At 42.7% G+C, this 13,028-nt stretch overlaps 1 protein-coding gene across 1 annotated transcript in view; it reads left to right on the forward strand.

Annotated features, from left to right (window-relative positions):
• Positions 1–13,028, forward strand: part of LOC124003154 (cAMP-dependent protein kinase catalytic subunit alpha-like) — a 27,500-nt gene that overhangs the window by 13,600 nt on the left and 872 nt on the right. Inside the window, exons 6-9 of the mRNA XM_046311219.1 lie at positions 4,564–4,690; positions 6,589–6,684; positions 7,066–7,188; positions 12,858–13,022. Of these exons, the coding sequence (XP_046167175.1) occupies positions 4,564–4,690; positions 6,589–6,684; positions 7,066–7,188; positions 12,858–13,022 (511 nt within the window). The remainder of the gene's footprint in view (positions 1–4,563; positions 4,691–6,588; positions 6,685–7,065; positions 7,189–12,857; positions 13,023–13,028) is intronic.

Below are 13,028 nucleotides of genomic sequence, written 5' to 3' on the forward strand. Positions count from 1 at the left end.
TGGCGCTCAACGATCTTTCCTTCGCTAAATATCACTCACACGACAACCAGTCCAAATTCACTCCATTAATTTTGTTGTTTAAAAAGACAAACTCCTCATCTACTTTTGTGGCTTTGTACTGTTTGGTTTTGAAGTAGGCTGTCTTCATTGGGCTAGGCTTGTCTCAAGCGACCCGCCTCGACACCATCCGGTGAAATGGCAGAGCGCCAAATTCAAACGACAGAAATTGTAATATTAAACCTTCATGAAAATACAAGTGTCATACATCATTTAAAAGATAAACTTCTGGTTAATCCAGCCGTATTGTCAGATCTCAAAAAGGCTTTACGGCGAAAGCACACCATGTGATTATCTGAGGACAGCGCCCCTCATACAAAAGCATTAAAACATTTTCCAACCAAGCAGATGCATCGCGAAAGTCAGAAATAGAGATAAAATAATCTTCATCTGGTTGCATTCACACGGGTCCCTGTTACGTAACAAATGGTCCTTTTGTTCAATACAGTCCTTCTTTATTTCCCCCAAAAAGTATGTTTATTTGACGTGTTTCATTCAATAGTCCACCGGTTTCCCTTCGTTCAAAATGCATACAAAATGAATCCAAAATGTTACCAATAAACTTGGTCCAAACATGTCAAACAACGTTCCTAATCAATCCTCAGGTACCTTAATATGTAAATAAACGATCAAATTTAAGACAGAAAATAGTATATTCAATACCGGAGATAATTAACCAAGTGCGTGCCCTCACCGGAGCGCGTCACAATCATTTTTCAACCAAGCAGATGCATCACGAAAGTCAGAAATAGCAATAAAATAAATCGCTTACCTTTGAAGATCTTCATCTTTTTGCAATCTCACATGTCCCAGCTACACAATGAATGGTGGTTTTGTTTGAAAAAGTCCTTCTTTATATCCCAAAAATGTCAGTTTATTTGGCGCGTTTGATTCAGAAATACACCTCTTCCAACTCGCCCAACATGCCTACAAAGGAATGTAAAAAGTAACCTGTAAACTTGGTCCAAACATTTCAAACAACGTTTCTAATCCAACCTCAGGTACCCTAATATGTAAATAATCAATCAAACTTAAGATGGAATAAACTGTTTCCAACACCGGAGAAAAACAACGAGGAGCTTGCTCTCATTCACGCGCACCAAAATACTAGAGTCCTTCTGAGTGACACTTAGAAAGAGTACCAATACTTCTTCATAAATTTTTTTAAAACATCTAACAATTTCTAAAGACTGTTGACATCTAGTGGAAGCTATAGGAACTGCAATCTGGGTCCTAATAATTTGGCTTTCCTATAGAAAAGCATTGGAGAAGCATTGGAGAGTCGAATGACCTCAACAACAAAAAAATCCTGGATGGATTATCCTCGGGTTTTCCTGCCAAATCAGTTCTGTTATACTCACAGACATTATTTGAACAGTTTTAGAAAATTTAGAGTGTTTTCTATCCAATACTACATATGCATATGTAACGGATGTGAAACGGCTAGCTAGTCAGCGGTGGTGTGCGCTAAATAGCGTTTCAATCGGTGACGTCACTTGCTCTGAGACCTTGAAGTAGTTGTTCCCCTTGGCGCTGCGTTTGTGGAACGATGGGTAATGATGCTTCGTGGGTGACTGTTCTTGATGTGTGCAGAGGGTCCCTGGTTCACGCCCGGGTATGGGCGCGGGGGCGGTCTAAAGTTATACTGTTACACATATCCTAGCTTCTGAGCCTGAGTAACAGGCAGTTTACTTTGGGCACCTCAGTCATCCGAACTTCAGAATACTGCCCTCTATCCCTAAAAGCTAAGAAGCTTCAACATTTCAACAACCTGTCATATGCTATTGAACCAGGAACTAGCTGATGATATGCTGCTGCTGTGTTAAAAACAAAAGTATTTTTCTCTCATTCGTTGATGATCAGATACTTCAGTCGGTTCTGTTGTCTTCACATTTATCAGTTGATAGACAATTTTACACTGTTACACACTTAGATTCCTGTTTTTTTAACAATAGCCTAAATATACATCTCCTGTAAACATCTCCTGTAAACATATCCTGTAGACATCTCCTGTAAACATCTCCTGTAGACATCTCCTGTAAACATCTCCTGTAAACATCTCCTGTAAACATATCCTGTAGACATCTCCTGTAAACATCTCCTGTAAACATATCCTGTAGACATCTCCTGTAAACATCTCCTGTAAACATATCCTGTAGACATCTCCTGTAAACATCTCCTGTAGACATCTCCTGTAAACATCTCCTGTAAACATCTCCTGTAAACATCTCCTGTAGACATCTCCTGTAGACATCTCCTGTAAAAATCTCCTGTAAACATCTCCTGTAGACATCTCCTGTAAACATCTCCAGTAAACATCTCCTGTAGACATCTCCTGTAGACATCTCCTGTAAACATCTCCTGTAAACATCTCCTGTAGACATCTCCTGTAAACATCTCCTGTAAACATCTCCTGTAGACATCTCCTGTAAACATCTCCTGTAGACATCTCATGTAGACATCTCCTGTAGACATCTCCTGTAGACATCTCCTGTAGACATCTCCTGTAGACATCTCCTGTAAACATCTCCTGTGCTGCTGCATGGGTTCATTGGTTGTCTTACTGTCTGTTACACAGGCTGTGACCTATTTCTTGGTTGACTCATATCAACATCTGTGCATGTGGGGTAGGCTAAAGAAATACAACAGAATAGGCCTCATTAAAAGAGCAGTGATGATGGAAATGCTAAATGCTAAAGTGCTGGGCAGAGAATATGACTAGAGCTGGTGGCTGAGAGGCCGACATTTTTCAATCTGCTCCTCGCTCCAGTCAAATTACTCACGCTCCGCTCCTCGCTCCACTACAGCTCCACTCTACTCACATCCTCTGCTACACACACACTCTCTCTCTCTCACACACACACACACACACACACACACACACACACACACACACACACACACACACACACACACACACACACACACACACACACACACACACACACACACACACACACACACGGTAGTTGATCCTCCTTTATTGTGTTCTACTGTATTCTATTTAGTTACTGTTGTACTGTCATCTATTCCACTGTATTCTATTTAGTTACTGTAGTACTGTCATCTATTCCACTGTATTCCATTTAGTTACTGTAGTACTGTCATCTATTCCACTGTATTCCATTTAGTTACTGTTGTACTGTCATCTATTCTACTGTATTCTATTTAGTTTCTATACTGTCATGTATTCTGTCATTTAGTTATTCTGTCTGTATTCTATTTAGTTACTGTAGTACTGTCATCTATTCTACTGTATTCTATTTAGTTTCTGTAGTACTGTCATGTATTCTACTGTATTCTATTTAGTTACTGTTGTACTGTCATCTATTCCACTGTATTCTATTTAGTTACTGTAGTACTGTCATCTATTCTACTGTATTCTATTTAGTTTCTATAGTACTGTCATGTATTCTACTGTATTCTATTTAGTTACTGTAGTACTGTCATCTATTCTACTGTATTCTATTTAGTTTCTATAGTACTGTCATGTATTCTACTGTATTCTATTTAGTTACTGTAGTACTGTCATCTATTCTGCTGTATTCTATTTAGTTTCTATAGTACTGTCATGTATTCTACTGTATTCTATTTAGTTACTGTAGTACTGTCATCTATTCTACTGTATTCTATTTAGTTACTGTAGTACTGTCATCTATTCTACTGTATTCTATTTAGTTACTGTTGTACTGTCATCTATTCTACTGTATTCTATTTAGTTACTGTAGTATCTGTCATCTATTCTACTGTATTCTGTTTAGTTACTGTAGTACTGTCATCTATTCTACTGTTATCTTCTCTGCTTAGTTGCTTACTTCATCTATTCTACTGTATTCTATTTAGTTACTGTTGTACTGTCATCTATTCTACTGTATTCTTTAGTTACTCTGTCATCTATTCCACTGTATTCCATTTAGTTACTGTTGTACTGTCATCTATTCTACTGTATTCTATTTAGTTACTGTTGTACTGTCCTATTCCTTATTCTATCTGTAGTACTGTCATCTATTCTACTGTATTCCTGTCTGTCATGTATTCTACTGTATTCTTTTAGTTACCTGTCATCTATTCTACTGTATTCTGTTTAGTTACTGTAGTACTGTCATCTATTCTACTGTTATCTTCTCTGCTCTTATTCATCTCTCTCTGTCCCTCTCTGTCTCTCTCTCTTCCTTCCTTCCTTCCTTCCTTCCTTCCTTCTTCCTTCCTTCCTTCCTTCCTTCCTTCCTTCCTTCCTTCCTTCCTTCCTTCCTTCCTCTCTCTCTCTCTCTCTCTCTCTCTCTCTCTCTCTCTCTCTCTCTCTCTCTCTCTCTCTCTCTCTCTCTCTCTCTCTCTTCCTCTCTCTCTCTCTCTCTCTCTTCCTTCCTCTCTCTCTCCTCTCTCTCTCTCTCTCTCTCTCTCTCTCTCTCTCTCTCTCTCTTCCTCTCTCTCTCTCTCTCTCTCTCTTCCTTCCTCTCTCTCTCTCTCTTCTTCTCTTTTCCTCTCCTCTCTCTCTCTCTCATGTAGTGAGCCTCATGCTCGGTTCTACGCGGCTCAGATCGTTCTGACCTTTGAGTACCTGCACGCCCTGGACCTCATCTACCGAGACCTGAAACCGGAGAACCTTCTCATAGACCAGCAGGGCTACATACAGGTGACATAGCATGACATAGAGCTATATACAGGTGACATAGGATGACGTAAAGCAACATACAGGTCATTTAACCTGATGTAGGGTTAGAAACAGTTGATATAAACCGACATAAGGTTATGTACGGACTACACACATTAGGTTGTAATATTTGTATTGAGGATGTTATAGACGGGACAAAACCCAGGCGGGAATCTAAGGAAGCAATTTCCTCTCCAAGGATTGTTGACAACATGTAAACTATATTTCCTCTCCAAGTCTTTAATCTAAGGATTGTTGACAACATGTAAACTATATTTCCTCTCCAAGTCTTTAATCTAAGGATTGTTGACAACATGTAAACTATATTTCCTCTCAAGTCTTTAATCTAACAACATGTAAACTATATTTCCTCTCCAAGTCTTTAATCTAAGGATTGTTGACAACATGTAAACTATATTTCCTCTCCAAGTCTTTATTGAAAAAAGACAAATGTGCACAATAAGCACTTGTTGTTTCTCAAATACACTGCATTCAGAAGGTATTCAGACCCTTTAACTTTTCCAACATTTTGTTACGTTACAGCCCTATTCTAAAATGAATTAAATTGTTTTTTCCTTCATTAATCTCCACACAATACCCCATAATGACAAAGCAAAATGGAGTTACGTTACAGCCCTATTCTAAAATGAATTAAATAGTTATTTCCTTCATTAATCTCCACACAATACCCCATAATGACAAAGCAAAATGGAGTTACGTTACAGCCCTATTCTAAAATGAATTAAATAGTTTTTTCCTTCATTAATCTCCACACAATACCCCATAATGACAAAGCAAAATGGAGTTATGTTACAGCCCTATTCTAAAATAAATTAAAATGCCATACAAAGCTTGTGTAGTCAAAAATTAATTTATGATCGTATGCTAATCCATTTGTTTGTATGCTGTTCTTTGTATGGCATTTTAATATTTGATAATTAACCAATGATATTAGGCCACTCTTGGCCATGATTACAGACACCTGTGTCTTTTGACTATAGAAACAAATCATCCCGCAGTGTTTGTGATTATATCCTGATGAAGACAGCTTGGCTGTCGAAACGTTGGTAATTAAATTATTGCATCTGAGCTCCTAGAGTGTGCGGCTCTCTTTTATTTTCAAGTTTTCTATTCCGCTCGCCAGCACCTCGCCTAATTAGGTGTGCGTTTGTTTTTCTTCTAGAGCATTCTAGCTAACAACTGCTGCATCCAAAACAGTTGTTTAGCCGAGATCACGACCAATAGGATCTGTGACTGTTCAAGCAAGAATCAAAACATCATTGTAAGCATATAGGTATATGAGAACACCCAAAAAATGAATTTGTTTAGAAGTAATATAAACTTAAATCAAAGCTATGGGCGCAGATGGCAATGGCGCAGACAATGAGCGCAGATGGCGAAGGCTTTCTCACTGACGCCAAGAGTTTTGCGCATCTTTGCGTGACGTCAGTGTGTCGTACTGGAAAGGGTTCTAATTACATGCGCTTACTGTATATGTCTGTGTACCAGGCGCTACAACAGTGGTTTATAGTGCAGTCTCTGCTTCCGCCTAGTGGGGAACAGTGGTACTGCAGATTCCTCTGTAGCTACTATTTAACTACTGCGTAACTACTGTGTCTTTATAACTAAATATTTCTCTCCTCCTCTCTCTAGTCAAAGGGCTTTATTGGCATGGGAAACATATGGTAACATTGCCAAAGCAAGTAAAATAGATAATAAACAAAAGTTAAATAAGCAATCAAAAATGAACAGAAAACATTACACTCACAGAAGTTTCAAAGGAATAGAGACATTTCAAATGTCATTATGACTATGTACAGTGTTATAACAATGTGCAAATAAATATGGGTTGTATTTTCAATGGTCACTCTCTCTCTCAGGTGACAGATTTTGGTTTTGCTAAGCGTGTGAAAGGTCGAACCTGGACACTGTGTGGAACCCCAGAGTACCTGGCCCCAGAGATCATCCTCAGCAAGGTGAGCCACAATGGAGGCTCAGTGGCGAAGCACTGAATGGGATTCTGTGCAACTACTTTACTGGTATCAAAATGGAGGAGGCAGCTGTCCCTGAGGCATTACTTTACTACAGACCTCAGTTACTTTCTCTCTCTACCTCCAAACCTCAATGTAACACTCAACATGTTAAATCTCCTCTCTCCCTCTTTACCTCCCTACCTCCCTCCCTCCCTCTCCCTCCTTTCCCTCCTTCCCCCCTCCATCCATTCTCCCACTCCCCTCATTCCCCCCCCCCCTCCCTCCCCCTCCCCTCCCCTCCTCCCTCTCTCTCCCTCTCCCCTCCTCCATCCATTCTCCCACTCCCCTCATTCCCCTCCCTCCTCCCTCTCTCTCCCTCTCCAGGGGTATAACAAGGCGGTAGACTGGTGGGCGTTGGGTGTGTTGATCTATGAGATGGCAGCCGGTTATCCTCCCTTCTTCGCTGACCAGCCCATACAAATTTATGAAAAGATCGTCTCTGGGAAGGTGAGCTGGGCCAGTGTAACGGACATAAGTACGTGAGATCACTCCATAGCTAGCTTCAAATGTTGCCAATGGAGCTATCGAATAGGATGCTTTTCTATAGCACAACTGGTTGGCGCGTTGTTAAGGAGAGTGGTCACGTACAACGGAGTTGTAGTCAGAGAGGGAAAAGCTAAACTAGCATACTGACTAGGTTTCACTAGGTTGTGTTGCAAGTGGCACCTTTCCCTGTATGAATACTTTTGGCCAGGGCCACATCACCCGTTTCCCTTTTACGAATACTTTTGACCAGGGCCACATCACCCGTTTCCCTTTACGAATACTTTTGACCAGGGCCACATCACCAGTTTCCCTTTACGAATACTTTTGACCAGGGCCACATCACCCGTTTCCCTTTACGAATACTCTTGACCAGGGCCACATCACCCGTTTCCCTGTGTGAATACTTTTGACCAGGGCCATATCACCCGTTTCCCTTTATGAACTACTTTTGGCCAGGGCCACATCACCCGTTTCCCTGTGGGAACTACTTTTGACCAGGGCCACATCACCAGTTTCCCTTTACGAATACTCTTGACCAGGGCCACATCACCCGTTTCCCTGTGTGAATACTTTTGGCCAGGGCCATATCACCCGTTTCCCTGTGTGAATACTTTTGACCAGGGCCATATCACCCGTCTCCATTTACAAACTACTTTTGGCCAAGGCCACATCAACCGTTTCCCTTTATGAACTACTTTTGACCAGGGCCCATTGGCGTGACATTGCTGAGCTGAGATCATTGCTAGCTAACTTTAATAACTTTGTGTGTAATACTGTGCGCTATTGAAACATACATGCAACTATAATATATTGACTATAATCAGGGCATTATTTCAGAAACACAACTCGAGTTGCATTCCAGACGTCCCAGTCAGGAACAAAGTGTGTTGCGTGGAGTGATGACACAGCTGTCAGAGGTCACACAGGCAGAGGATCTGTTCACCCCTCTTCTATAGAGACGCTGAGTGTCTCCTAAAAGTGGCCCGTTTGCATCCCTGGGTAGTCTCTCTTTGGACTCAGTGCTTCAGTGTTCTGACACTCCTACGATGGATCCCTATGGGGCCCTGTTCAAATGTAGTGCACTATTTAGGGCATAGGATACCATTTGGAACTTCTACCTACTCTACACTATATATATATAATTTATATATATATATATACATATATATATATATATATATATATATATATATATATATATATATATATATATATATATATATATATATATATATATATAATATATATATTTGAAGTCATTTTTCAACCACTCCACAAATGTATTTTTAACAAACTATAGTTTTGGCAAGTCGGTTAGGAGATCTACTTCATGCATGACACAAGTAATTTTTCCAACAATGGCTTACAGACAGATGATTTCACTTATAATTCACTGTATCACAATTCCAGTGGGTCAGAAGTGTACATACACTAAGTTGACTGTGCCTTTAAACAGCTTGGAAAATTCCAGGAAAATGATGCCATGACTTTAGAAGCTTCTGATAGGCTAATTGACATCATTTGAGTCAATTGGAGGTGTACATGTGGATGTATTTCAAGGCCTACCTTCAAACTCAGTGCCTCTTTGCTTGACATCATGGGAAAATCAGAAGAAATCAGCCAAGATCTCAGAAAACAATATGTAGACCTGCACAAGTCTGGTTCATCCTTGGGAGCAATTTCCAAACACCTGAAGGTACCACATTCACCTGTACAAACATTAGTATGCAAGTATAAACACCATGGGACCACGCAGCCATCATACCGCTCAGGAAGGAGGCGCGTTCTGTCTCCTAGAGATGAACCTACTTTGGTGTGAAAAGTGCAAATCAATCCCAGAACAACATCAAAGGACCTTGTGAAGATGCTGGAGGAAACAGGTACAAAAGTATCTATATCCACAGTAAAACGAGTCCTACATCGACATAACCTGAAAGGCCGCTCAGCAAGGAAGAAGCCACTGCTCCAAAACTGCCATAAAAAAGCCAGACTACGGTTTGCAACTGCACATGGGGACAAAGATCATACTTTTGGAGAAATGTCCTCTGGTATGATGACACAAATATAGAACTGTTTGGCCATAATGACCATCGTTATGTTTGGAGGAAAAAGGGGGATGCTTGCAAGCAAGAACACCATCCCAACCGTGAAGCACGGGGGTGGCAGCATCATGTTGTGGGGGTGCTTTTCTGCAGGAGGGACTGGTGCACTTCACAAAATAGATGGCATCATGAGGTAGGAAAATGATATGGGTATATTGAAGCAACATCTCAAGACTTATTTCAGGAAGTTAAAGCTTGGTCGCAAATGGACAATGACCCCAAGCATACTTCCAAAGTTGTGGCAAAATGGCCGAAGAACAACAAAGTCAAGGTATTGGAGTGACCATCACAAAGCCCTGACCTCAATCCTATAGAAAATGTGTGGGCAGAACTGCAAAAGCGTGCGAGAGCAAGGAGACCTACAAACCTGACTCAGTTACACCAGCTCTGTCGGGAAGAATGGGCCAAAATTCACCCAACTTATTGTGGGAAGCTTGTGGAAGGCTACCTGAAACATTTGACCCAATGTCACGCCTTGGTCTTAGTATTTTGTGTTTTCTTTATATATTTGGTCAGGCCAGGGTGTGACATGGGTTTATGTTGTTGTATTTCGTATTGGGGTTTTTTGTATTATTGGGATTGCGGCTGAGTAGGGGTGTTGTATGGACTTGGCTGCCTGAGGCGGTTCTCAATCAGAGTCAGGTGATTCTCGTTGTCTCTGATTGGGAACCGTATTTAGGTAGCCTGGTTTCGCTTTGTATTTCGTGGGTGATTGTTCCTGTCTCTGTGTAGTTTCACCAGATAGGCTGTAATTAGGTTTCACGTTCCGTTTGTTATTTTGTATCGTTATTTCATGTGTCGCTTTTTCCAATAAAGTCATGAGTAACAACCACGCTGCATTTCGGACTCTCTTTCGACAAACTGAAGAACGCCGTTACACCCAAGTTAAACAATTTTAAGGCATATATATATATATATTATTATTATTATTATTTATTATATATATATATATTTCTATATGCGCTACCGTTCAAGAGTTTGGGGTCACTTAGAAATATCTTCTTCTTTTTGTCGAAAGAAAAGCACATTTGTTGTCCATTAAAATAACATCAAATTCATCAGAAATACAGTATATAGAAATAATATATATATATATATACACTGCTCAAAAAAATAAAGGGAACACTAAAATCTCACATCCTAGATCTGAATGAATGAAATATTCTTATTAAATACATTTTTCTTTACATAGTTGAATGTGCTGACAACAAAATCACACAAAAATTATCAATGGAAATCAAATTTATCAACCCATGGAGGTTTGGATTGGAGACACACTCAAAATTAAAGTGGAAAAACACACTACAGGCTGATCCAACTTTGATGTAATGTCCTTAAAACAAGTCAAAAATGAGGCTCAGTAGTGTGTGTGGCCTCCACGTGCCTGTATGACCTCCCTACAACGCCTGGGCATGCTCCTGATGAGGTGGCGGATGGTCTCCTGAGGGATCTCCTCCCAGACCTGGACTAAAGCATCCGCCAACTCCTGGACAGTCTGTGGTGCAACGTGGCGTTGGTGGATGGAGCGAGACATGATGTCTCAGATGTGCTCAACTGGATTCAGGTCTGGGGAACGGGCGGGCCAGTCCATAGCACCAATGCCTTCCTCTTGCAGGAACTGCTGATACACTCCAGCCACATGAGGTCTAGCATTGTCTTGCATTAGGAGGAACCCAGGGCCAACCGCACCAGCATATGGTCTCACAAGGGTCTGAGGATCTCATCTCGGTACCTAATGGCAGTCAGGCTACCTCTGGGGAGCACATGGAGGGGCTGTGCTGTCTCCCAAAGAAATGCCAGCCCACACCATGACTGACCCACCGCCAAAACGGTCATGCTGGAGGATGTTGCAGGCAGCAGAACGTTCTCCACGGCGTCTCCAGACTCTGTCACGTCTGTCACATGTGCTCAGTGTGAACCTGCTTTCATCTGTGAAGAGTTCTCTGACAAATGCCCAACGTCCTGCACGGTGTTGGGCTGTAAGCACAACCCCCACCTGTGGACGTCGGGCCCTCATACCACCCACATGGAGTCTGTTTCTGACCATTTGAGCAGACACATGCACATTTGTGCCTGCTGGAGGTCATTTTGCAGGGCTCTGGCAGTGCTCCTCCTGCTCCTCCTTGCACAAAGGCGGAGGTAGCGGTCCTGCTGCTGGGTTGTTGCCCTCCTACGGCCTCCTCCACATCTCCTGATGTACTGGCCTGTCTCCTGGTAGCGTCTCCATGCTCTGGACACTACGCTGACAGACACAGCAAACCTTCTTGCCACAGCTCGCATTAATGTGCCATCCTGGATGAGCTGCACTACCTGAGCCACTTGTGTGGGTTGTAGACTCAGTCTCATGCTACCACTAGAGTGAAAGCACCGCCAGCATTCAAAAGTGACCAAAACATCAGCCAGGAAGCATAGGAACTTAGAAGTGGTCTGTGGTCCCCACCTGCAGAACCACTCCTTTATTGGGGGTGTCTTGCTAATAGCCTATAATTTCTATCCCATTTGCTCAACAGCATGTGCAATTTATTGTCAATCAGTGTTGCTTCCTAAGTGGACAGTTTGTTTTCACAGAAGTGTGATTGACTTGGAGTTACATTGTGTTGTTTAAGTGTTCCCTTTATTTTTTTGAGCCCAAATGAATGGACAAAAAAAAGTGCTTTTGTTTCAAAAACAAGAACATGTCTAAGTGACCCCAAACTTTTGAACGGTAGTGTGTGTATGTGTATATATGTATATTTGCCCTGTCTATTAATTTTAGATCAGCACTGAGATGAGAACCTGGTTTGCCTCTTCTTCATAACATCTCTCCACCCTCCCTCCCCTCTCCCTTCCCTGTCCACCCCTCTCCATCCTCCACCTCTTCTCCCTACTCACCTTCCTCCACCTCCTCTCCTCTGCCCTCCTCTCCTCCCCCACACTACCACTCCCCCTTCCCCTCCTCCTCTTCCCTCCTCTCCTCCCCTATCTCCCTCTCTACTCTCCCACACCACCACTCCTCCTCCCCCTCTCCTCTCCTCACACATCTCCTTCTCTACTCTCCCACACCACCACTCCTCCTCCCCCTCTCCTATCCTCCCCATCTCCTTCTCTACTCTCCCACACCACCACTCCTCCTCCCCCTCTCCTCTCCTCCCCCATCTCTATCTCTACTCTCCCACACCACCACTCCTCCTCCTCCTCTCCTCTCCTCCCCCATCTCCTTCTCTACTCTCCCACACCACCACTCCTCCTCCCCCATCTCCTTCTCTACTCTCCCACACCACCACTCCTCCTCCCCCATCTCCTTCTCTACTCTCCCACACCACCACTCCTCCTCCCCCTCTCCTCTCCTCCCCCTCTCCTCTCCTCTCCTCCCCCTCTCCTCTCTTCCCTCCTCTCCTCCCCTATCTCCTTCTCTACTCTCCCACACCACCACTCCCCCTCCCCCTCTCCTCTCCTCCCCCTCTCCTCTCTTCCCTCCTCTCCTCCTCCATCTCCTTCTCTACTCTCCCACACCACCACTCCCTCTCCCCCTCTCCTCTCCTCCCCCAGGTGCGTTTCCCCTCCCACTTCAGCTCTGACCTGAAGGATCTGTTGAGGAATCTACTACAGGTGGACCTGACCAAGCGCTATGGCAACCTGAAGAACGGCGTCAACGACATCAAGGGACACAAGTGGTTCGCCACCACTGATTGGATCGCCGTCTACCAGAGAAAGGTGAGG

The sequence above is a fragment of the Oncorhynchus gorbuscha genome, linkage group LG18 (genome assembly GCF_021184085.1).
Source record: "Oncorhynchus gorbuscha isolate QuinsamMale2020 ecotype Even-year linkage group LG18, OgorEven_v1.0, whole genome shotgun sequence".
In the NCBI taxonomy this organism is placed as follows: Eukaryota; Metazoa; Chordata; class Actinopteri; order Salmoniformes; family Salmonidae; genus Oncorhynchus; species Oncorhynchus gorbuscha.